This window comes from Oncorhynchus mykiss, chromosome 10 (assembly GCF_057628025.1).
Source record: "Oncorhynchus mykiss isolate SJ-2025 chromosome 10, ASM5762802v1, whole genome shotgun sequence".
NCBI classification, from domain to species: Eukaryota; Metazoa; Chordata; class Actinopteri; order Salmoniformes; family Salmonidae; genus Oncorhynchus; species Oncorhynchus mykiss.
In genome coordinates, this window is record NC_143031.1 from 50,805,951 (window position 1) to 50,828,736 (window position 22,786).

The 22,786-nt window shown below is 41.3% G+C and overlaps 1 protein-coding gene across 1 annotated transcript; it reads left to right on the forward strand.

The window, feature by feature from the left end:
- The first annotated feature begins 4,486 nt into the window (after window positions 1-4,486).
- senp3a (SUMO specific peptidase 3a) lies at window positions 4,487-21,232 on the forward strand. The gene is made up of 11 exons (XM_021618945.3): window positions 4,487-4,653; window positions 9,031-9,716; window positions 9,985-10,164; window positions 15,957-16,071; window positions 16,338-16,485; window positions 16,816-16,863; window positions 17,113-17,190; window positions 17,460-17,597; window positions 18,190-18,273; window positions 18,365-18,415; window positions 19,946-21,232. The coding sequence occupies exons 2-11, from the start codon at window positions 9,080-9,082 to the stop codon at window positions 20,054-20,056; spliced, it is 1,590 nt and encodes a 529-aa protein (XP_021474620.3). The 5' UTR covers window positions 4,487-4,653; window positions 9,031-9,079; the 3' UTR covers window positions 20,057-21,232.
- Window positions 21,233-22,786: the final 1,554 nt, after the last annotated feature.

Sequence of the window (22,786 nt, forward strand, 5' to 3'; positions counted from 1 at the left end):
ATGGTCATGAACCTTACTAAGATTGTCGAAATGTCAGCCACGTTGGCCAGGGAGTTGGTCTTACCCGTGATGAAATATTTTCCACACACATATAGCCACATTGGACACCAGGTCCCCACATTTCCTACACCGAATTCACTGATGATAAAACTTAGACAAGTTGTAAATGCAACAAGTACTCATATGTTATTATATAATAGCACTAACAGCTTTCCAAGAAAACAAAATCGGAGACATTTATGGTCTGTTTGCATATATGCAAATACTCTGGGCAGCCATTTGATTAGCTGTTCAGGAGTCTTATGGCTTGGTGGTAGAAGCTGTTAAGAAGCCTTTGGACCTAGACTTGGCGCTCCGTTACCGCTTGCTGTGCGGTAGCAGAGAGAACAGTCTATGACTGGGGTGGCTGGAGTCTTTGACAAGTTTTAAGGCCTTCCTCTGACACTGCATGGAATAGAAATTCTGGATGGCAGGAAGCTTGGCCCCAGTGGGCAGGGGTGCAGCGATGGGTGGGCTTGGAAGGGCATAGGCCCTCCCACTGGGTGAGCCAGGCCCAGCCAATCAGAATGAGTTTTCACCCACAAAAAAATGCTATATTACAGACCTAAATACGTCTGTTTCATCAGCTGTACGAGTGGATCAAAAAAGGTGAAGAAGTCCGATGTGGTCTGCGGTTGTAAGAACGGTTGGACATACAGCCAAATTCCCTAAAATGACGTTGGAGGTGGCTTATGGTAGAGAAATTAACATTCAATTCTCTGGCATCAGCTCTGGTGGAGAGTCCTGCAGTCAGCTTGCCAATTGTATACGCAAAACACATTTTAAAGTGGAATTTTAATGTCCCCATCACAAGGTGCACCTGTGTAATGATCATGCTGTTTAATAAGGATCCGCACCTTTTTTTACATTTTCGCCTAAAATGACATACCCAAAACTAGCTGCCTGTAGCTCAGGACCTGAAGCAAGGATGTGCATATTCTTGATACCATTTGAAAATAAACACTTTGAAGTTTGTGGAAATGTGAAATTAATGTAGGAAAAGAACACATTAGATCTGGTGAAAGATAAGACAAAGAAAAAAATGTGTTTTTTTAATATTTATTTTGTACCATCATCTTTGAAATACATTTGAAAGGCCATAATGTATTATTCCAGCCCAAGCACAATTTAGACGTTGGCCACTAGATGGCAGCAGTGTGTCAGGAATCAATGTAAGACCCAGATGCAGACATGTCGAATTGACAATGGTTTAATATTCCAACAGGGGCTGGCATTAGACAGGTCAAAGCAGGCAGGGGTAGTAAACCATAGATGGGGCAACGGTACCGGACGGGAGGCAGGGTCAGCAGAGGTCAACAATTCAGAGATGGGGCAAAGGTACAGGTCGGCAGTCAGGCTCAGGGGCAGGCAGAGTGGTCAGGCATGTGGGCTCAGTCAGGACAGACGATGGTCAAGTTTGGCACACCTGTATTTGGGGAGTTTCTCCCATTCTTCTCTGCAGAACCTCTCAAGCTCTATCAGGTTGAATAGGGAGTGTTGCTGAACAGCTATTTTCAGGTCTCTCCAGAGATTTTAGATTTTCAATCGGCCTCTGAGTTGGTCAAAGAGACTTGACCCGAAGCCACGTTGTCTTGGATGTGTGCTTATGTAACAGATGTGAAACGGCTAGCTTAGTTAGCGTGGGCGCTAAATAGCGTTTCAATCAGTGACGTCACTTGCTCTGAGACCTTGAAGTAGTAGCTCCCCTTGCTCTGCAAGGGCCGCGGCTTTTGTGGAGCGATGGGTAACGAGGGTGACTGTTGATGTGTGCAGAAGGTCCCTAGTTCGCGCCCGGCTATGGGCGAGGGGACGGTCTAAATTTGTACTGTTACATTGATGCTGTTGACCCGGATTACTGGTTGCTGCGAAAAAAGGAGGAAGGTCAAAAGGGGGGTGAGTGTAACAGATGTGAAACGGCTAGCTTAGTTAGCGTGGGCGCTAAATAGCGTTTCAATCAGTGACGTCACTTGCTCTGAGACCTTGAAGTAGTAGTTCCCCTTGCTCTGCAAGGGCCGCGGCTTTTGTGGAGCGATGGGTAACGACGCTTCGTAGGCGTCAGTTGTTGATGTGTGCAGAAGGTCCCTGGTTCGCGCCCGGGTATGGGCGAGGGGACGGTTTAAAATTATACTGTTACACTTAGGGTCGTTGTCAGTTGGGAGGTGAGGTCCCGAGCGCTCTGGAGCAGGTTTTCATCAAGGATCTCTCTATACTTTGCTCTGTTCATCTTTGCCTCGATCCTGACTAGTCTCCTAGCCCCTGCCACTGAAAAACATCCCCACAGCATGATGCTGCCACCACCATGCTTCACCGTAGGGATGGTGCCAGGTTTCCTCCAGACATGACGCTTGGCATTCAGGCCAAATAGTTCAATATCCGGAGCAGGATTTCATCAAGGATCTCTCTGTAACGCTTATCATTCAGCCCAAAGAGTTCAATCTTGGTTTCATCAGACCAGAGAATATTGTTTCTCATGGTCTGAGAGTCCTTTAGGTGCCTTTTGGCAAACTCCAAGTGGGCTGTCATGTGCCTTTTACCGAGAATTGGCTACCATCTGGCCACTACCATAAAGGCCTGATTGGTGGAGTGCTGCAGAGATGGTTGTCCTTCTGGAAGGTTCTCCCATCTCCACAGTGGAACTCTGGAGCTCTGTCAGAGTGACCATCGGGTTCCAGAAGGGTTTTGGTTCACGTCACTGACCAAGGCTCTTCTCCCCCAATTGCTTAATTTGGCTGTGAGGCTGTTAGTAGATAGGTAGATTCTCGGTGGTTCTAAACTTCTTCCATTTAAGAATGATGGAGGCCACTGTGTTCTTGGGGACCTTCAATTCTGCAGAAATGTTTTTTTTACCCTTCCCCAGATCTGTGCCTCGTCACAATCCTGGCTCGGAGCTCTATCGACAATTCCTTTGACCTCATGGCTTGGCTTTTGCTCTGACATGCACTGTCAACTGTGGGACCTTATATAGACACGTGTGTGCCTTTCCAAATCATGTCCAATCAATTTGTACAAACATCTCAAGGAGGATCAATGGAAACAGGATGCACCTGAGCTCAATTTCGAGTCTCATAACAAAGGGTCTGAATAATTATGTAAATAAGGTATTTCTGTTTTTTATTTTGAATAAATGTTTAACAATTTCTAAAAACCCATTTTTGCTTTGTCATTATGGGGTAATGAGTGTAGATTGATGAGATTTTTTTAAATATATATATAAGGCTGTAATGTAACAAAATGTGGAAAAAGTCAAAGGGTCTGAATATTTTCCGAATGCACTGTAGATAGTAAGCTCACATTAACTAGCTAGCTAGCTAACTTCGCTGGTTCATTGTACTTACTGTCTGACAGTGCCATAGACCGTTTTGCCAACATTGAAGAGAGGTGGATGGCATTACTGTTCAACTTGTCAACCAGTAAGGTGAGTCGACATTTTAGTTTTACTTGCGCACGCCAACACACACACACACACACACACACACACACACACACACACACACACACACACACACACACACACACACACACACACACACACACACACACAGAAATCAGTACCATGGACAGCCATATGATATTTAGCAACATTGATTGGACTAAATTGTTTTTGGTATCTTTAAGTTGGTTTTCGGTATATTAAACTAAGCAAATATAGACTTTTTTATTTGATGTTTAAATGTTTAAGTTGAAATAGTACTGGAATAGCGGAGGCGGTGCTCCTATTGACTTTGTGCTGACTTGCGGTAACTACGTGGTTCTAAATCAGTAGTTGTTTAGTAAACTTTTGAAAACATTAACTTGCTTGACCATGCTACAGGTGATATAACTGTTTCTATGCAATATTTGCTTTGTGGACTTCACCGGACTGATGTTGCTTTTCGGTTTTGTGATTAAACAAATTAATGTGTAGTTGAATTTATTCCACCACTGTGTGACTGTTGTCTTTTTGTTAGCACAGCCTTATTTTATATCAAGGTGTTGTATGAACAAATGGGTTATAGAGCAAACAATGCAATTATCACACCATAGGTTGTAATTTGTATTTTTTACTGGCCTGTCTTCCTCAGTGATTTTACACACCCACCGCTACTGCCATACCATAATCCCACCATGGGGACCTCTGCTCACAACATTGACATCAGAAAACCGCTCGACCACAGGACACCATACACGTGGTTCTCCGGTTTGATATACTGCCAAATTCTTATGGTAGAGAAATGAACATTAAATTCTCAGCTCTGGAGGACATTCCTGCAGTCAGCATGTCAATTGCACACTCCCTCAAAACGTTGGAATTGTGTTGTGTGATACATATCTTTTAGAAATACTTTAAATTATTCTTTGTGTGATAACTAGTATAAAATATCGACAATTGTGTACATTTTTGTCCTAATTATTAATTCACAAAGTATACCTCATGGGACACTTATTCTGGAGGAGTCCAAAAATCCGTGACCCGGAAGTACTTAGTTATTGTTGTCTGCTTCACAGTGGCATAAGCAAGCGCCAGTTTTCATTGAATGGGAAAGCGTTTATCGTTTATTCAATTCAAATAACGGAAATACGCACAAAATGGACCATTGACAGTAATCGCTTTCGGAGAAATACTAGATCTAAAAGGTAAGTAGTTGTTTTCTCCCTCACTCATCCAACCGACACCTCGCTTGAGTATCCAATTTTATGTGCTCTGCGCGCGCTTCATATGAAAGACAATTTGGCCAGCAAGAAAGATACTTCTCCTCTGACCTCCTATCCGGTTGGATGAAGTATCGTGTGTTTCATTTTATTTTCACTTATCACAACGAAGGTTCTTATTCACGACATACATTTAGCGAATCCCAGTTTGCTATAAACATTTGCCGAAACAAAACTAAGCACTAATATTTCAGTAATCCGTGCTATGGCCTCCCGTGATAAATAAACACTTAACCCATTTAATCTCATCGGTCACAATAGTTTAAACATTTACATTTGTACTTTACAGAGTCAAGACAAGTTAAAGTTGTACTTATTAACAAATAAGTTATATATTATGCATTATTAAGGTGTCAAGTAGGATTCAGGGAAGTTTCATGATTTCTCAAAGTATAAATCTCATAAGTGTACATTTTTTGACGAATTTGGTACCAAACAGATTTAAAAATAAATACATTGTTGACTTATGTTGAATTTGTAAATATAATTTTTAAAGTGTCTAGTTTACATATCTGCCATCATTTTCAATACATTGAATCTATGACCAAGAGTATGTAGACGCCTGCTTGTTGCTATAACAACCTCCTTTTGTTAAGGATTTCCCGCTAGATGTTGGAATATTGCTGCGGGGACTTGTTTCCATTCAGCCACAAGAGCATTCGTGAGGTCGGGCACTGATGTTAGGCCTGGCTAGCAGTCGGCATACCAATTCATTAAGTTCAGGGCTCTGTGCAGGCCAGTCAAGTTCTTCCACACCGATCTTGACAAACCATTTCTGTATGGACCCGCTTTGTTCACAGGGGCATTGTCATGCTGAAACAGGTAAGGGTCTTCCTCAAACGGTTGCCACAAAATTGGAAGCACAGAATTGTCTAGAATGTCATTGTATGCTGTAGCGGTCAGATTTCCCTTCACTGGAACAAAAGGGCCTAGCCCGAACCATGAAAAACAGCCCTGACCACATTACTCCTCCTTCACTAACCTTTACAGTTGGCACTATGTATTGGGGTAGGTAGCGTTGTCCTGGCATCCGCCAAACCCATATTCGTCCGTCGGACTGCCAGATGGTGAAGCGTGATTCATCACTCTAGAGAATGCGTTCCCACTTCTCCAGATTCAATGGCGGCAAGCTTTACACCACTCCAACCGATGCTTGGCATTGCGCATGGTGATCTTAGACGTGTGCGGCTGCTCTGCCATGGAAACCCAGTTCTTGACACTCCCGAAGAACAGTTCTTGTGCTGACGTTGCTTCCAGAGGCAGTTTGGAACTTGCCGGTACTGTTCCGTGAGCTTGTGTGGCCTACCACTTCGTGGCTGAACCGTTGTTGCGCCTAGATGCTTCCACTTCACAATTACAGCCCTTAGAGTTGACCGGGGCAGCTCTAGCAGGGCAGAAATTTGACAATGATTTGTTGGAAAGGTGGCATCCTATGATGGTGCCAAGTTGAAAGTCACTGAGTTTTTCAGTACAGGCCATTCTGTTGCCAATGTTTGTCTATGAAGATTGCATGGCTGTGTGCTCGATTCTATACACCTGTCAGCAACGGGTGTGGCTGAAATAGCCAAATCCACTCATTTGAAGGGGCATCCGCATTAGAGGTCTACCGATTATGATTTTTCAACACCGATACCGATTATTGGGGGACCAAAAAAGCTGATGCCGATTTTAAAAAAGTAATTTTTTTTATTTATTTGTAATAATGACAATTACAACCATACTGAATTAACACTTATTTGAACTTAATATAATACATCAATAAAATAAATTTAGCCTCAAGTAGATAATGAAACATGTTCAATTTGGTTTAAATAATGCAAAAACAAAGTGTTGGAGAAGAATGTAAAAGTGCAATATGTGCTATGTAAGAAAGCTAACGTTTCAGTTCCTTGCTCAGAACATGAGAACATATGAAAGTTGGTGGTTCCTTTTAACATGAGTCTTCAATATTCCCAGGTAACAAGTTTTAGGTTGTAGTTATTATAGGACTATTTCCCTCTATACCATTTGTATTTCATTAACCTTTGACTATTGGATGTTCTTATAGGCACTTTAGTATTGCCAGTGTAACAGTATAGCTTCCGTCCCTCTCCTCGCTCCTCCCTGGGCTCGAACCAGCAACACAACGACAACAGCCACCACATTGAAGCAGCGTAACGCATGCAGAGCAAGGGAAACAACCACCCCAAAGCGAAGGAAGTTTGAACCGCTATTAGCGCGCGCTAACTAGCCAGCCATTTCACTTCGGTCACACCAGCCTCATCTCAGCCTCATCTCGGAGTTGATAGGTTTGAAGTCATAAACAGCGCAATGCTTGACGCACAACGAAGAGCTGCTAGCAAAACGCACGGAAGTGCTGTTTGAATTAATGTTTACACGCCTGCTTCTGCCTACATGCCTGCTTCTGCCTACCACCGCTCAGTCAGATACTTAGATACTTGTATACTCAGTCAGATTATAGGCAACACAGGACACGCTAGATAATATCTAGTAATATCATGAACCATGTGTAGTTAACTAGTGATTATGATTGACTGTTTTTTATAAGATAAGTTTAATACTAGCTAGCAACTTACCTTGGCTTACTGCATTTGCGTAACAGGCAGTCTCCTTGTGGAGTGCAACGAGAGAGAGGCAGGTCGTTATTGTGTTGAACTAGTTAACTGTAAGGTTGCAAGATTGGATCCCCCGGGCTGACAAGGAGAAAATCTGTCTTTCTGCCCCTGAATGAGGCAGTTAACCCACCGTTCCTAGACCGTCATTGAAAATAAGAATGTGTTCTTAACTGACTTGCCTAGTTAAATAAAGATTAAATAAAGGTGTAAATTTTTTTTTTTAAATCCGCCAAATCGGCCTCCAAAAATACCGATTTCCGATTGTTATGAAAACTTGAAATCGGCCCCAATTAATTGGCCATTCCGATTAATCGGTCGACCTCTAATCCACGTATTATTGTATATATAGTGTATAGCGGTCACATTTGCTCCAATTTATTATACATATTTAATTATAGCAGATGTATTTATTTTTTCAGTAGATTTGAGTTGGTTTATGGATATACTTGACCAATATGATCTTACAGATTATTTTTCAATTCTCCATTAGCCTTTACATATGTGTTAAATCAGTGATTCTTAGAAAAACTTCATATTTTGGGGAATTGGCCATGAATAGATACATCATAAACTGAATTAGTTTAATAACTTAACAAGTACTTAATGTCTAGGTTTCTCTCGATCAATGGTAGACCTGGTTTATGTGAGGTTTGCTGAATAATCACAAGGGTAGACCTGGTTTATCAGTGTTGGGACATAGCTACAGGTGTAAACCTGGTTCGTAGGGGTATTTGATCTGGAATATGCAGGTGTAGCTCTTTATATTAGCATTGGGACCTGGTTTGTAAAAGTTGGAGCTGAGGTGCAGGGGTGGTTTACAGTTTGAGTATTCAGGCTTGGAGGACATTTAGACCTGGCTTAGTTTTACATTTTAGTCATTTAGCAGATGCTCTTATCCAGAGCTACTCAAAGTCGTGAGTGCCTATATTTTCTAACTGGTCCCCAAAGGGGAATTGAACCCACAATCCTGCCTTTGCTAGCGCCATGCTCTACCAACTGATGCACATGGGACTAATTGGGTTTATGCACAGGTGCAGACTTTGTAGGTATGTAAATTGGAGCTGAAGTACAGGTGTGGACCTGTTTTGTATGAATATTAGGGCTGAAATGCAGGAGTACACCTATTTTTACAATTGGGGCTGATGTAGCAGTAGACCTGTTTTAAAAAAAAAAAAAAATGTAGCTTTTTTTTTATAGCTAGGCAAGTCAGTTAGGAACAAATTCTCATTTTCAATGACGGCCTAGGATTTTGACAGAGATTTTTACCTTTTCAGCTCAGGGATTCGATCTTGCAAACCAGTTTTTTAAAACCAGTTTTCACTTTGATGAGGAAAATGTTTTATTTAATCCTTTTTCGAATAAGGATGTTACGTAACAATGTGAAAAAAGTCAAAGGGGTCTGAATACTTTACGAATGTACTGTATTGGGGCTAAGGATTAGGGGAAAATGGCAGTTAATTTTATTATAGGCAGAGCACTATGTTTCACTCTCTACTCTCCTCTCTCTCTAAAAAGCAATATGGATTACATGTTAGGGTTACTAATCGCATACGATTTGCATAGTGACTTGTCTGGGAAAAATGTGGGAATGAATGGTTTAAGTATTACCTGGTCTAATACTATTGTTACAGTAGTTACTATCACCTGTTCCTTAACTACAATTTCCACCACTTGTTTTGTATTCCAGGCAGAGGCTATAAGCAGGTGTTGTTGGTGGGGTGCCCGTGGAGAGAGTGATGCGAGACAGTGGAGACAGCTTGGCACAGAACCACTGGACCAATGAGCTGACACTGGCAGGGGAACCTGAGACAGTCAGACAGGAGGCCACTGGACCAGGATATCTGGTGGACTCCAGAACGCCTCACCATGTCCATAGAAGTTCCATGCATTTCAAGCTAGGGCGGCCTGAGGAGGAAGCTAGCATGTGGGGCATGGAAGAACGTATGGATATGGACCCTGAAGAGGATAAGGAGGAGGATTTCAGTTGGGAAGAACCAGGAGAGGATGATTGGACTGCACCACTTCTATCGCCATCACTTCATCAGAGTAGATCCACAGCCAGTGACTCTGGTAGCCCCTCACAAATAAAAACACAGCCCAATGGGTTCAGGATGCGGAGGCTGCTGCGCTGGTATAGACTCAGTAGGACTGTGAACCGCCACACTCGCTTGGCCCTGCATTGGAGGACATGGTGCCAGCTGGCTAAATGGGCTGGGTCTTTGGGCCTGGGGTACAGGCGAGCTAGGCCTAGGAGGTGGCACCTCGGGAGCAGGAACAAACATCTCCACAACAGACGGAAGCCAGGAAGATCCTATCTGCATGGGGGAACTCAGGGCTGCTTTAAGGGAAGGGAAGATATAGAGGCTGGAGATGGTATGTATAATATTGTTGTTTTTGGACCAAATTTAATGTTGCATGTGTCATGAAACATGAATATATATTAATATATTCCAACATGTAAACTGGAAGTTGCATCAGAATGACTTGTTTCCCTCCACCCCCTTTACTTAATTTTTGTTTTCAAAAATGAGCAGTAGCATTTCATGAAAGAGAATGATCACAGACTGTTCTGTAAAGCTGAAATGGTTAATAAATGTTAATATTTTTACATGATCTGCACCCATCTCCTATTTTTCCTCAGACCCTTGGGTGTGTGAGACAAATGGACACATAGGGAATGAGGTGGCGAGTAATGCAGCCAAGGTTGGGGACAGGGATGGGCTGGGCTTCCGGGAATCTCCTGTAAGCCTGCCAACCATCCACAGGGATAAACCACCACCTCAGCAGCAACTCAGCAGTGAACACATCTCCTGTGTACAAGGTAAAACAGCTTTGAATACTAGTCTACTTTTCTGTTAAAAACAAATGGAAAACCACACTAGGTAGGGCTGAACCCATTTAGTCGACTGGTCGATTCTTTGGACTGAGATTTCTTTAGTTGAGCAAATTCATGGTGCGCAAGACACCTGTCTGATTCGCTCCTGTCTCAGTAGACTAATCCATTGTGGGGGCCCACGGGGATTGCACAGTCCATCACTCGTAAGACATGTAATACTGAAGTTGTATGTGGTTATATTATGTAAAAATAATGGTGCAACACTAAGAAATTGAATATTATTTTATAACATTTGCTTTCTCCCGTGTTGGATACGATCGCTGTCCGCGGTTCTGAATCATAATCTTAGGTGCGTCGTAGAATTGGCACCTTTCCCTATGTTGCTATGTGCATAAAAGCAAAGTTAACCAGCGTATTTGGATTGAGAACAATGCGGCGGAGGCAGCAGCAGCAGAGACGAGAAAACAGCCCTTGCCTAAGAAAATTGAGGAGATAGGAAACCCAAACTTAATTATGTCTATAATCAATAGCTTAACTGTTAAATGTGCCTGGCTTTATAAATCATCCATATACAGTATATTCGGAAAGTATTCAGACACCTTCACTTTTTCCACATTTTGTTACATTACAACTAGGGATGCACGTTACAACTTGGGATGTCCAGTTTAACGCCGGTGTGCAAAACCGGTAGGTAAATGACGTAATGACGCCACGTAAAATTATGCGCTACACTTGCAACACAGCATTCCTAACCTAGTCCGCAATGTCTGCAGTGTGGATCGAGCAGTCAACAAGTTGAGCAGTCATTTGAAAGAGTAACAATTTCAGCGAGACAACTCAAAGGCGACTCCATTAACGCCAGGATAATGGAATTCATTGCCCTTGACAATCAACTGTTCTCTGTCGTGGGTGATGTTGGCTTTCGCCGACTGGTCAAGCACCGGTACACACTACCAAGTGCACTATTTTTCAGATGTTGCCCTAGCGGAGTAATAGCGTCACTGCTATTAGCTTCACGACATACTATGGAACGCTGTTTGGGTCTTTGCGTGTCAAAAAATATCCATGTCAAATAACACAGTTCTATTATAGAATGTTGTGTGTTCTGAATTTGCACGTGCAAGCCAAGCGCCACTACTACAATCAGTAGCACTGTCAAAGCTGTACAAAAAAGTCTGCAAACACTGGCCACGAACGATGTGTTTACAATACCACGTTGGTAATAAAGCATTATTTGTTCGACCGCAACTTCTGGACCTAGCTAGCACCAATACAACCAGCCTGAAAACAATGACCAGTAGAAACTGCAGTTATTGTCATTATTCTTAGCAATGATTTAGGAATCCTTTTGTTTGGTTCCAAAAATATGAAATATACTTATTCATGTTACTGAGGGAGAGAGGGTAATGTATAACGTTTACATTATGTCAGGATATGTTATTGTTAGCCATCAGGGATCTTCTGGGAAGAGAAGAGACACGGCCTGGTACCAGGCACCATGACAGCCGTGAGTTGGGGAGGAGTGAGCACTGGGGTAGAGGTCAGATGACGTGAGGAAGAACCGATATCACTAAGGTTCTGTCTAGCAACAGAAATGCATTGACTCTTCAGATGTGTAGGAGGAGCCTCAGTCTAGGAGTAACGGTTAAATATTAGAGGTCGACCGATTTTATGATTTTTTTTCAACGCCGATACCGATTTATTGGAGGACCAATAAAAGCTGATACTGATTTAATCGGCCGTTTTTTTATATATATATATATATATATACAGTGCCTTGCGAAAGTATTCGGCCCCCTTGAACTTTGCGACCTTTTGCCACATTTCAGGCTTCAAACATAAAGATATAAAACTGTATTTTTTTGTGAAGAATCAACAACAAGTGGGACACAATCATGAAGTGGAACGACATTTATTGGATATTTCAAACTTTTTTAACAAATCAAAAACTGAAAAATTGGGCGTGCAAAATTATTCAGCCCCCTTAAGTTAATACTTTGTAGCGCCACCTTTTGCTGCGATTACAGCTGTAAGTCGCTTGGGGTATGTCTCTATCAGTTTTGCACATCGAGAGACTGACATTTTTTCCCATTCCTCCTTGCAAAACAGCTCGAGCTCAGTGAGGTTGGATGGAGAGCATTTGTGAACAGCAGTTTTCAGTTCTTTCCACAGATTCTCGATTGGATTCAGGTCTGGACTTTGACTTGGCCATTCTAACACCTGGATATGTTTATTTTTGAACCATTCCATTGTAGATTTTGCTTTATGTTTTGGATCATTGTCTTGTTGGAAGACAAATCTCCGTCCCAGTCTCAGGTCTTTTGCAGACTCCATCAGGTTTTCTTCCAGAATGGTCCTGTATTTGGCTCCATCCATCTTCCCATCAATTTTAACCATCTTCCCTGTCCCTGCTGAAGAAAAGCAGGCCCAAACCATGATGCTGCCACCACCATGTTTGACAGTGGGGATGGTGTGTTCAGAGTGATGAGCTGTGTTGCTTTTACGCAAAACATAACGTTTTGCATTGTTGCCAAAAAGTTCAATTTTGGTTTCATCTGACCAGAGCACCTTCTTCCACATGTTTGGTGTGTCTCCCAGGTGGCTTGTGGCAAACTTTAAACGACACTTTTTATGGATATCTTTAAGAAATGGCTTTCTTCTTGCCACTCTTCCATAAAGGCCAGATTTGTGCAATATACGACTGATTGTTGTCCTATGGACAGTCTCCCACCTCAGCTGTAGATCTCTGCAGTTCCTCCAGAGTGATCATGGGCCTCTTGGCTGCATCTTTGATCAGTCTTCTCCTTGTATGAGCTGAAAGTTTAGAGGGACGGCCAGGTCTTGGTAGATTTGCAGTGGTCTGATACTCCTTCCATTTCAATATTATCGCTTGCACAGTGCTCCTTGGGATGTTTAAAGCTTGGGAAATCTTTTTGTATCCAAATCCGGCTTTAAACTTCTTCACAACAGTATCTCGGACCTGCCTGGTGTGTTCCTTGTTCTTCATGAAGCTCTCTGCGCTTTTGACGGACCTCTGAGACTATCACAGTGCAGGTGCATTTATACGGAGACTTGATTACACACAGGTGGATTGTATTTATCATCATTAGTCATTTAGGTCAACATTGGATCATTCAGAGATCCTCACTGAACTTCTGGAGAGAGTTTTCTGCACTGAAAGTAAAGGGGCTGAATAATTTTGCACGCCCAATTTTTCAGTTTTTAATTTGTTAAAAAGGTTTGAAATATCCAATAAATGTCGTTCCACTTCATGATTGTGTCCCACTTGTTGTTGATTCTTCACAAAAAAATACAGTTTTATATCTTTATGTTTGAAGCCTGAAATGTAGCAAAAGGTCGCAAAGTTCAAGGGGGCCGAATACTTTCGCAAGGCACTGTGTGTGTGTGTGTGTATATATATATATATATATATATATATATATATATATATATATATAAAACCTATTATATATAATTTATTTGAAATTATTACAATTACAACAATATTGAATGAACAATGAACACTTTTATTTTAACTTAATATAATACATAAATAAAATCTATTTAGTCTCAAATAAATAATGAAACATGCTCAATTTGGTTTAAAAAATGCAAAAACACAATGTTGGAGAAGAAAGTAAAAGTGCAATATGTGCCATGTAAAAAAGCTCACGTTTAAGTTCCTGGCTCAGAACATATGCAAGCTGGTGGTACAATATTCCCAGTAAAGAAATATTAGGTTGCAGTTATTATAGGAATTATGATGCGTCGACTATTTTTCTCTATACTATTCATATATCTTTGACTATTGGATGTTCTAATAGGCACTTTAGTGTTGCCAGCCTAATCTCAGGAATTGATAGCTCTGTTTGACTTCAAGCCTGTGGTCAAGCATTGCTAAGAGCTGCTGGCAAACGCAGTAATCTGGAAACTATCATCTCAGAATCAAGACGTTTATTCTTTCAGTGAAATACGGAGCCGTTCCATATTTTATCTAACGGGTGGCTTCCATCAGTCTAAATATTCCTGTTACATTGCACAACCTTCAATGTTATGTCATAATAAATATATAAAATATAAAAAAATATATATATAAAATTGTCATTATGGGGTATTGTGTGTAGATTGATGAGGAATATAAAACTATTTAATTCATTTTAGAAAAAGGCTGTAACATAACAAAATGTGGAAAAAGTCAAGGTGTTTGTTTAATAGCCTTCTGATTCTGTAAGCACCAAGCCTCTTGCATCGGCAAAATGGCGGCTAAAGCAATTTCACAAATTCGTCTATTTTTAGTCTTTGCTATGCTGTAATAAAAGCTTTACAATGTCTTCCTGTTAGAACAGACTGGTATTACTTATTTACTGTTCCAAACAGGCCTAAAATTAAATTGTAATCTAACAGCACCTGTTTGTCACACACTATGCACACAGCTCTCGCTCCTTTACCCTCCTTTTTATTGATCTCCTTATTGTTGTTGTTGTTCAAATTATTATATGATCATTATAATAATAATAATAAGTAATGTTGTTATCATTAGTAGGCTTTGTATAGTATCCTTGCATAACCACCATCAAGCTGTAGGCCTAAGAGCACATCCTGTTTAGTCTTAATACCGTAACTTACTTAGCCTAAATATTGAAATATAAGCCTAAGTGTATCAATCAGTCATGAATTCTGTTCAAGCTATCACACAGCATACAAGACATTGAATGCTGTGAAATGCAATCCAACATTTTAGTTTAAAAATTAAATAACAAATGGAGCTTTTTAATAATTATCCTAAACAATAAATAAACCGCAATTCACGAACGCATGCAACTGTTTTTTGTCTGCTTTAATAAAGGCTTTAAATTTCGCTTTTTGCTCCTATACCCTCCTTTTTTCTGGATCTCCAGTAGTTTCCCCAACTAAGTCAAATGTCTTCCACAGACCTGAATTCCCATTTCCCTCCTCAGCAACCAGTAAACTAACATTTGCCCATTTCAAGTTTATTTTTGACGTCCTCCTTGTTGTTACTGTGTTCTGAGTTTTTTTTTTTGTATTACCAAATTTATTGACGTGATTATGATAGGCTATAGGTCATATTGGTCACATGCTTGCGATGCTTACATGTTTCACTTAAAGAGAGCAAGGGTTGAGGGGAATAGGAAATGTTTTTCCTAAATTAGGGATTTCGGTAGCAGAGCATTTCTGTCAGAAATGGCTGTAATGATGTTGCAGCTTCAGCACGGACAGAGCAATGAACACTTGTTGTGCCATGGTGCCTTTTCGCTGCAGTAGTTAGGAGAGTAAGACAACAGCGCCAGTCACACATGCACTCGCTGTAAAAAAAAATGTACACTGTGTGAGTCATTTGCATGTCTTCATTATTTAATCAAACAGTGTGCTTAAAGCATCAGACAAGCTCTGCTTATGTAGTTGATTTTATTCAAACTCATGTGTGTCTGTCTATATGGAAAAAATAAGTTGAACCATTTTGATTGGTCGAAAGAACTGGACGTCTCTCGGTCGACCAAGATGTATTTTAGTTAGGTACAGCCCTTAATTAATTCACTCCAGATGTGGTAGGCTAATGAAGAAAGATTCCTAAATGGTCCGTTAATGGGTTAGGGTCAACGTTGACTGGGCAAATTGTGCATTGATTGAGCTCAATCTCCAGACTGAAGCCATAGACACCATATTACAAAGTCATTAAAACATGTAATTTGGTGATTTATATAATAAAGGTGTTATTTAATTTGTGTGGCTTTGTGACCGTCTCCCATCTCTCCCAGGTATGTTGAATGAATTCCTGCACCAGTATGGGAGCATGATCCCTATCCATGTGGATGAGGTGGTGGACAAGCTACAGGAAATCTTCCCCAGCAAGAGCTTCTCCGAGCCCCACAGGTTTGTCATGATAATTGGCCTTCAACCTCATCATGCTCATTCGCATTTCAGCATCCTGGGTCATTTTCATTAGGCACACGATGGGAATTACATTTCAGTTTTTTGCAGTGGGAAATTAAAACAAGCGTTTCTTATTGTACAAGTCCAAGTAGTCCCTCCCCGTCACACTGCTGTTCGAAACATTTGGTGTCTGTCTAATGAACATGTGTTTTTGTATTTTCATGTTGAAAAGTGTCTCATTAAGTGTTGTTGTGTCCCTTCCAAAGGAAAGTTGTTGTGCAGCACCTCATCCAGTCTTACCAGCGTTTGTCTGGGACTGCCATGGTGAGGGGGTTCCGTGTCAACTACAAGCGCCACACCCTCACAATGGATGACCTCAGCACATTGTATGGACAGAACTGGCTCAACGACCAGGTACTTCTACTCTTTAACATTTTGAAAAGAACACTGTATTCTCTGAGCCACGATAGCACATCTCAGTTGGTCTGTCTTGGTCAGGCCAAATCAACTCACTTTTTTTTAAACATTTTGTGAGTTTTTCTTTTTTACATTAGCAGTTTATGAAATATTTCAAATGTACTAATGATTTTCCAATTCTATATATAGAGAACAGAGTGTGAGATTTTCATTTATTTTTCAGTGTGTGATTTATGTAAACATTGTGACTAAATAATATAAATATTTGTGTTTTTAAGAAATTATATTAAAGTTTTGTCTTTAATAATATCTTGTCTTGAACCACAGATCATGAACATGTATGGGGATATGGTTATGGACACAGTCCCAGAAGAGGTGAGAAAATGATCATGCCTAGTAATATGAATGTAAAATATATGTTTAGGAGAGAGAAATTCTGATGACATTTAGGTGCTGGCATCCTCTTACCTCATCGGTCATGTTATGCCCCATTCCTCATTTGACATTTGCCTGCATTTTTCCCGCCAACACAGGAAAGCCCCACTATTGTGTGTGTGCGCACAAACTCAACTTGTGTATTATGTGTTCCCATTCACACCGTGGCTACTCTCCTCTTTCTTTCAGGTTCATTTTTTCAACAGCTTTTTTTACGACAAGTTGAGGACAAAGGGCTATGACGGGGTCAAACGGTGGACAAAAAATGTGAGTTATCCCTGGCGGAATTTTATTTAGCAGGAGTTCCATGGTTGACTTATGTTGTCAAGTGTGTTTGTTGGTTTGTTTGTATACGTTTTTTTGTTTTTGAATCAACATGCCAGAAGTGTTATTCTAATTTATTTTACGTGAACAATGCACACTGATCAGCATTTCTGTACATGTATCACTGTAGTCCCTGGAGAGTAAAGAAAAGTAGAGGGAAAAAATATGTAAAAAAATAAAATTACAATTCCGTCCATATCTTTTTTTTCCAGGTGAACATTTTCCAGAAGAGGCTACTGTTGATCCCTATCCATCTGGAAGTGCACTGGTCTCTGGTGTGTGTGGACGTCCCACAGCGCGCCATCACATACTTTGACTCCCAGCGCACCCTCAACCGCCGCTGCCCAAAGGTCTGTGTAGTGTAATTCCCTGGGCTTAAAGCCTATCTGTGCAGTCAGACCCGTGCAGTTATACGAATGTGGAAAGTATAAATCTGCCTTTTATGCCAGTCCAAACAATACATTTGGTCAGTCTGTAATTTCGATCTATAGAAGTGGTATTCAAACTTTTTCTGGGGAAACTCCATTTTTTTTTCCCGCCAGAATTTCGGGGGACCCTATTTTTTTCCCCAAAAATAACGACCCCAACCCAAATCTAATGATACAACCTTAAAATCTGTACATTAAGATTTTAGCAGATTTTTTTTACAAATAGCCTTCAATTCATTGCATTTTTATCTCTTATCAAAATTAAAAGAAGCCGGTAAATACACTTTTGAGTAAATGTTTCACATGATCGGTCTCAAACTTGTGTATACTGTCCCATACAATAATCTGTACTCTTGATTTTTTTTGTTCATAAAATGTTTTGTTCCCCCGCGACCCCGACTTTGAATACCACTGATCTATAGGATTACACATCTGCTCCTCTGTGGATATACTTGAATTTTTGTTATCCCTCAGTGGATTCATATTCACCCATGTATTTCTCTTGGTTTTTTAGCACATTGCAAAATACTTACAAGCTGAGGCAATCAAGAAAGAGCAGAAGGATTTTATCACAGGGTGGAAGGGTTTCTTCAAAATGGTAAGAGGGCTTTTGGATTTTTGGTGGGTAATGTTTACTTGTCAGTTGATACCATGTTTATGTGATTGTTCTGGTCCCATGTGTTTCCCAGAATGTGGGCAGGCAGAACAATGACAGCGACTGTGGAGCATTTGTCCTCCAGGTGGGTTAACTTAAATATCATTATTCATATTTCAATAACAGAACCTAAAGTGCAATCTGTCTATCTAATCATGTTGTGTGTTGGTAACAGTTTTCATACTTCATTGTATGCTACACACAAACTGGTAGAAAAGTAATTTGCTTTGATATCTATCATAAATGCAGTACTCTACTGAAAAAAAAAAGAAACGTCCTTCCATGTAACAGTCAGTATCTGGTGTGGCCACCAGCTGCATTAAGTACTGCAGTGCATCTCCTCCTCATGGACTGCACTAGATTTGCCAGTTCTTGCTGTGAGATGTTACCCCACTCTTCCACCAAGGCACCTGCAAGTTCCCGGACAATTCTGGGGGGAGTGGCCCTAGCCCTCACCCTCCGATCCAACAGGTCCCAGGCGTGCTCAATGGGATTGAGACCCGGGCTCTTCTCTGGCCATGGCAGAACACTGACATTCCTGTCTTGCAGGAAATCATGCACAGAACGAGCAGTATGGCTGGTGGCATTGTCATGCTGGAGGGTCATGTCAGGATTAGCCTGTAGGAAGGGTACCACATGAGCAGGATGTCTTCTCTGTAACGCACAGCGTTGAGATTGCCTGCAATGACAACGAGCTCAGTTCGATGATGCTGTGACACACCGCCCCCGACCATAACGGACCCTCCACCTCAAAATCGATCCTGCTTCAAAGTACAGGCCTCGGTGTAACGCTCATTCCTTTGAAGATAAACGCGAATCCGACCATCATCCCTGGTGAGACAAAACCGCGACTCGTCAGTGAAGAGCACTTTTTGCCAGTCCTGTCTGGTCCAATGACCGTGGGTTTGTGCCCATAGGTGACGTTGTTGCCAGTGATGTCTAGTGAGGCCTACAATCCCTCAGTCCAGCCTCTCTCAGCCTATTGCGGACAGTCTGCGCACTGATGGAGGGATGGTGCTTTCCTGGTGTAACTCAGGCAGTTGTTGTTGCCATCCTGTACCTATCCCGCAGTTGTGATGTTTGGATGTACCGATCCTGTGCAGGTGTTGTTACACCTGTTCTGCCACTGCGACGATGATCAGCTGTCCGTCCTGTCTCCATGTAGCGCTGTTTTAGGCGTCTCACAGTACGGACATTGCAATTTATTGCCCTGGCCACATCTGCAGTCCTCATGCCTCCTTGCAGCATGCCTAAGGCACGTTCACGCAGATGAGCAGGGTCCCTGGGCTCTTTCTTTTGGTGTTTTTTAGAATCAGTAGAAAGGCCTCTTTAGTGTCCTATGTGACCATAACTGTGACCTTAATTGTCTACCGTCTGTAAGCTGTTAGTGTCTTAACGACCGTTCCACAAGTGCATGTTCATTAAACAAGCATGGGAAACAGTATTTAAACCCTTTACAATGAAGATCTGTGAAGTTATTTGGATTTTTACTAATTATCTTTGAAAGACAGGGTCCTTAAGAAGGGACGTTTCTTTTTTTGCTGAGATAATATCATTACATTTGCCATTGATATTGACATTAACTTTGCTTAATTTGTCTGTTTTTTCTCTACAGTACTGTAAGTGCCTAGCCTTAGAGCAGCCTTTCCGTTTTGGCCAGCTGGATATGCCAAAGCTAAGGAGACTCATGTACAAAGAGTTGTGTCATTGCAAGCTCTCACTGTGAGTTTGAATGAAAGAACTATCGTAGAACGAAAAGACGTAGACTATTCACCCTTCCCTTCCCCCAGCTCTCTTGGCAGATATGTTTTTTACAAGATGGACATTGTTGCATTTTTATTTTCTTGCTCACACCCACTCACTCTTTATATCTGTTTATTTTCCTTTTTGATACAAGTAAACTGTACTCCTATGAGGACACTAAACAAAAGAACGGTTGTTGCACTTAGGGTGTGATGTGGGAGATTATTATAATATTTGTAAAAATATATTTTACCATATTTTACTTTTTCTGATTTCGTGATATCCAATTGCGCTCTTGTCTCATCACTGCAACTCCCTAACGGGCTCGGGGAGGTGAAGGTCGGGTCATGCGTCCACCGAAACATGACCCGCCAAACTGCTCTTCTTAACACCCGCCCGCTTAACCCGGAAGTCAGCCTCACCAATGTGTCGGAGGAAACACCATTCAACTGATGATTAAAGTCAGCCTGCAGGCGACCGGCCCACCACAAGGTGTCGCTAAAGTGCGATGAGCCAATAAAGCCCCCTGGTGAAACTCTCCACTAATATGAACGACCCTGGGCCAATTGTGCTATCCCAATGGGACTCCCAGTCACGGCCGGTTGTGACACAGCGTGGGATAGAACACTGCTCTGTAGTGACGCCTCAAGCACTGCGATGCAGTGCCTTAGACCGCTGCGCCACTTGGGAGGCCACGCAAGATAATTTTTTGGTCCTTGATGTTGTTGGGGGATAGCCAGGGGTATAGTGTTGAAAATAAAATAAATGAAAGTTAAGTCTTGATGAAGTGTTGATGGATCACAACCTTATTTTCAGTTGATTTGTATTCATTTTTAGGGAACATGGTTTGTGGTCCATTTAGTTTTTGGCGAATTAATATTTCCTATTAGATGACAAGATAATTGATTTATTTTTATTTGAATCTGAAATCATTCAACACAAACGGTTTTGTTTTGTCTAAAGGAAATATTAATTAACGAGAATTAATGATTTGATTATTCAAATGTTGTGTTTTTAATTATCGGTTCTGGTTCAGCCTGTGCACCAGTACGTTTTGGCCAATAGAATAGTCGTGGCTTGCTGACAACACAAATTATAAATGGGTCGTTCTTCATGTTTTTGATTTGACATATGTAATCGAATAAATGGATAAACGTTATTTATTTTGTAAATATATTATTTTCATTCCATTGATTTGATGATTGACAGTCACTATAGTGGGTCATGTGCCCAGTCCAAATTGGCCTAGGTCAGTGAGAAAGCCACTTTTACAACCCTAAGCACTTCAACTTGTAGTCAATATAATTGTGGATAGGCTCAATAACATGCAGCTGATCACCACAAGCTTCAGTGCCTATGAGCTTAGAAAACATAACCGCTCGATTTTACAGGAAAGCACAAATGTCATTCAATATTCCGTTACAGAGACATTTAATTGTGGGAAGGCAGCCGCGGTCTGGTGAAATTTGCGAGTTCATGATCTACACTGTGGTCATGACCCATGGGGAACAGTTTCTAGTTTTGCCCATTTCAGGATCTGGACATTTCTCATGAGCCTATAAACTTTACTGAACAAAAATATAAACGCAACATCAAACAATTTCAACAATTTTACTGAGTTATATACAGTTCATTTAAGGAAATCAGTCAATTAAAATAAATGCATTAGGGCCTAATCTATGGATTTCACATGACTGGGCAGGGGCACAGCCATTGGTGGGCCCCTGCCCACCCACTCAGAATGAGTTTTCCCCCACAAAAGTGCTTTATAACAGACAGAAATATGGAGGTCCTGGGCTGGCGTGGTTAAGCATGGTCTGTGGTTGTGAGGCCAGTTGGACGTACTGCCAAATTCTCACAAATTATGTTGGAGGCGGCGTATGGTTGAGAAATGAACATTACATTCTCTGGCAACAGCTCTGGTGGACATTCCTGCAGTCAGCATGCTAATTTCACGCTCCCTCAACCTGAGACATCTATGCCATTGTGTTGTGTGACAAAACTGCACATTTTAGAGTGGCCTTTTATTGTCCCCAGCACAAGGTGCACCTGTGTAATGATCATGCTGTTTAATTAGCTTCTTGATATGCCACACCTGTCAGGTTGACGTATTATTTTGGCAAAGGAGAAATGCTCACTAACATGGATGGTAACACATTTGTGCACAATTTTAGTTAAGTAAGCTTTTTGTGCATATGGAACTTTCTGGTATCTTGTATTTCAGCTCATGAAACTAACACTTTACATGTTGCGTTTATATTTTCATTCAGTATACATCAATAATTAGGTATGATATAAAAACTGAGCTCTGTCCACGGACCAATGAGCCTATGATGTGTCTTTTGAAACTCCGATGCGCCACCAAGCGTTTTTAAAAGGCGCTGCATTGTCAATCTGATGTCTGCACTGGCTGTGCAGCATTTAAGGTGATATGGTCTCTGCAGAAGTCAGGGCAATCATACTTCTTGCACTTCGCGGAGCATAGCAGAGCTTTTGTGAAGGAAGTTGTCAAGGAAGTGAGTTTGTGTTTATACAGGACCTCCTGCTCTCACCTATCATCAACCAACCATGTCAATGCGGAGATACACGGAGCCCTCCGCATTGTTACAAAAATTGAGAGGCGCACAGCGATGCGGTACGGAGCTCAATTTGGTATCTGTATGCCTCCAGAGGCTCTGCAATTGCGTCACCCCGTCCATATTGTAAGCATAAA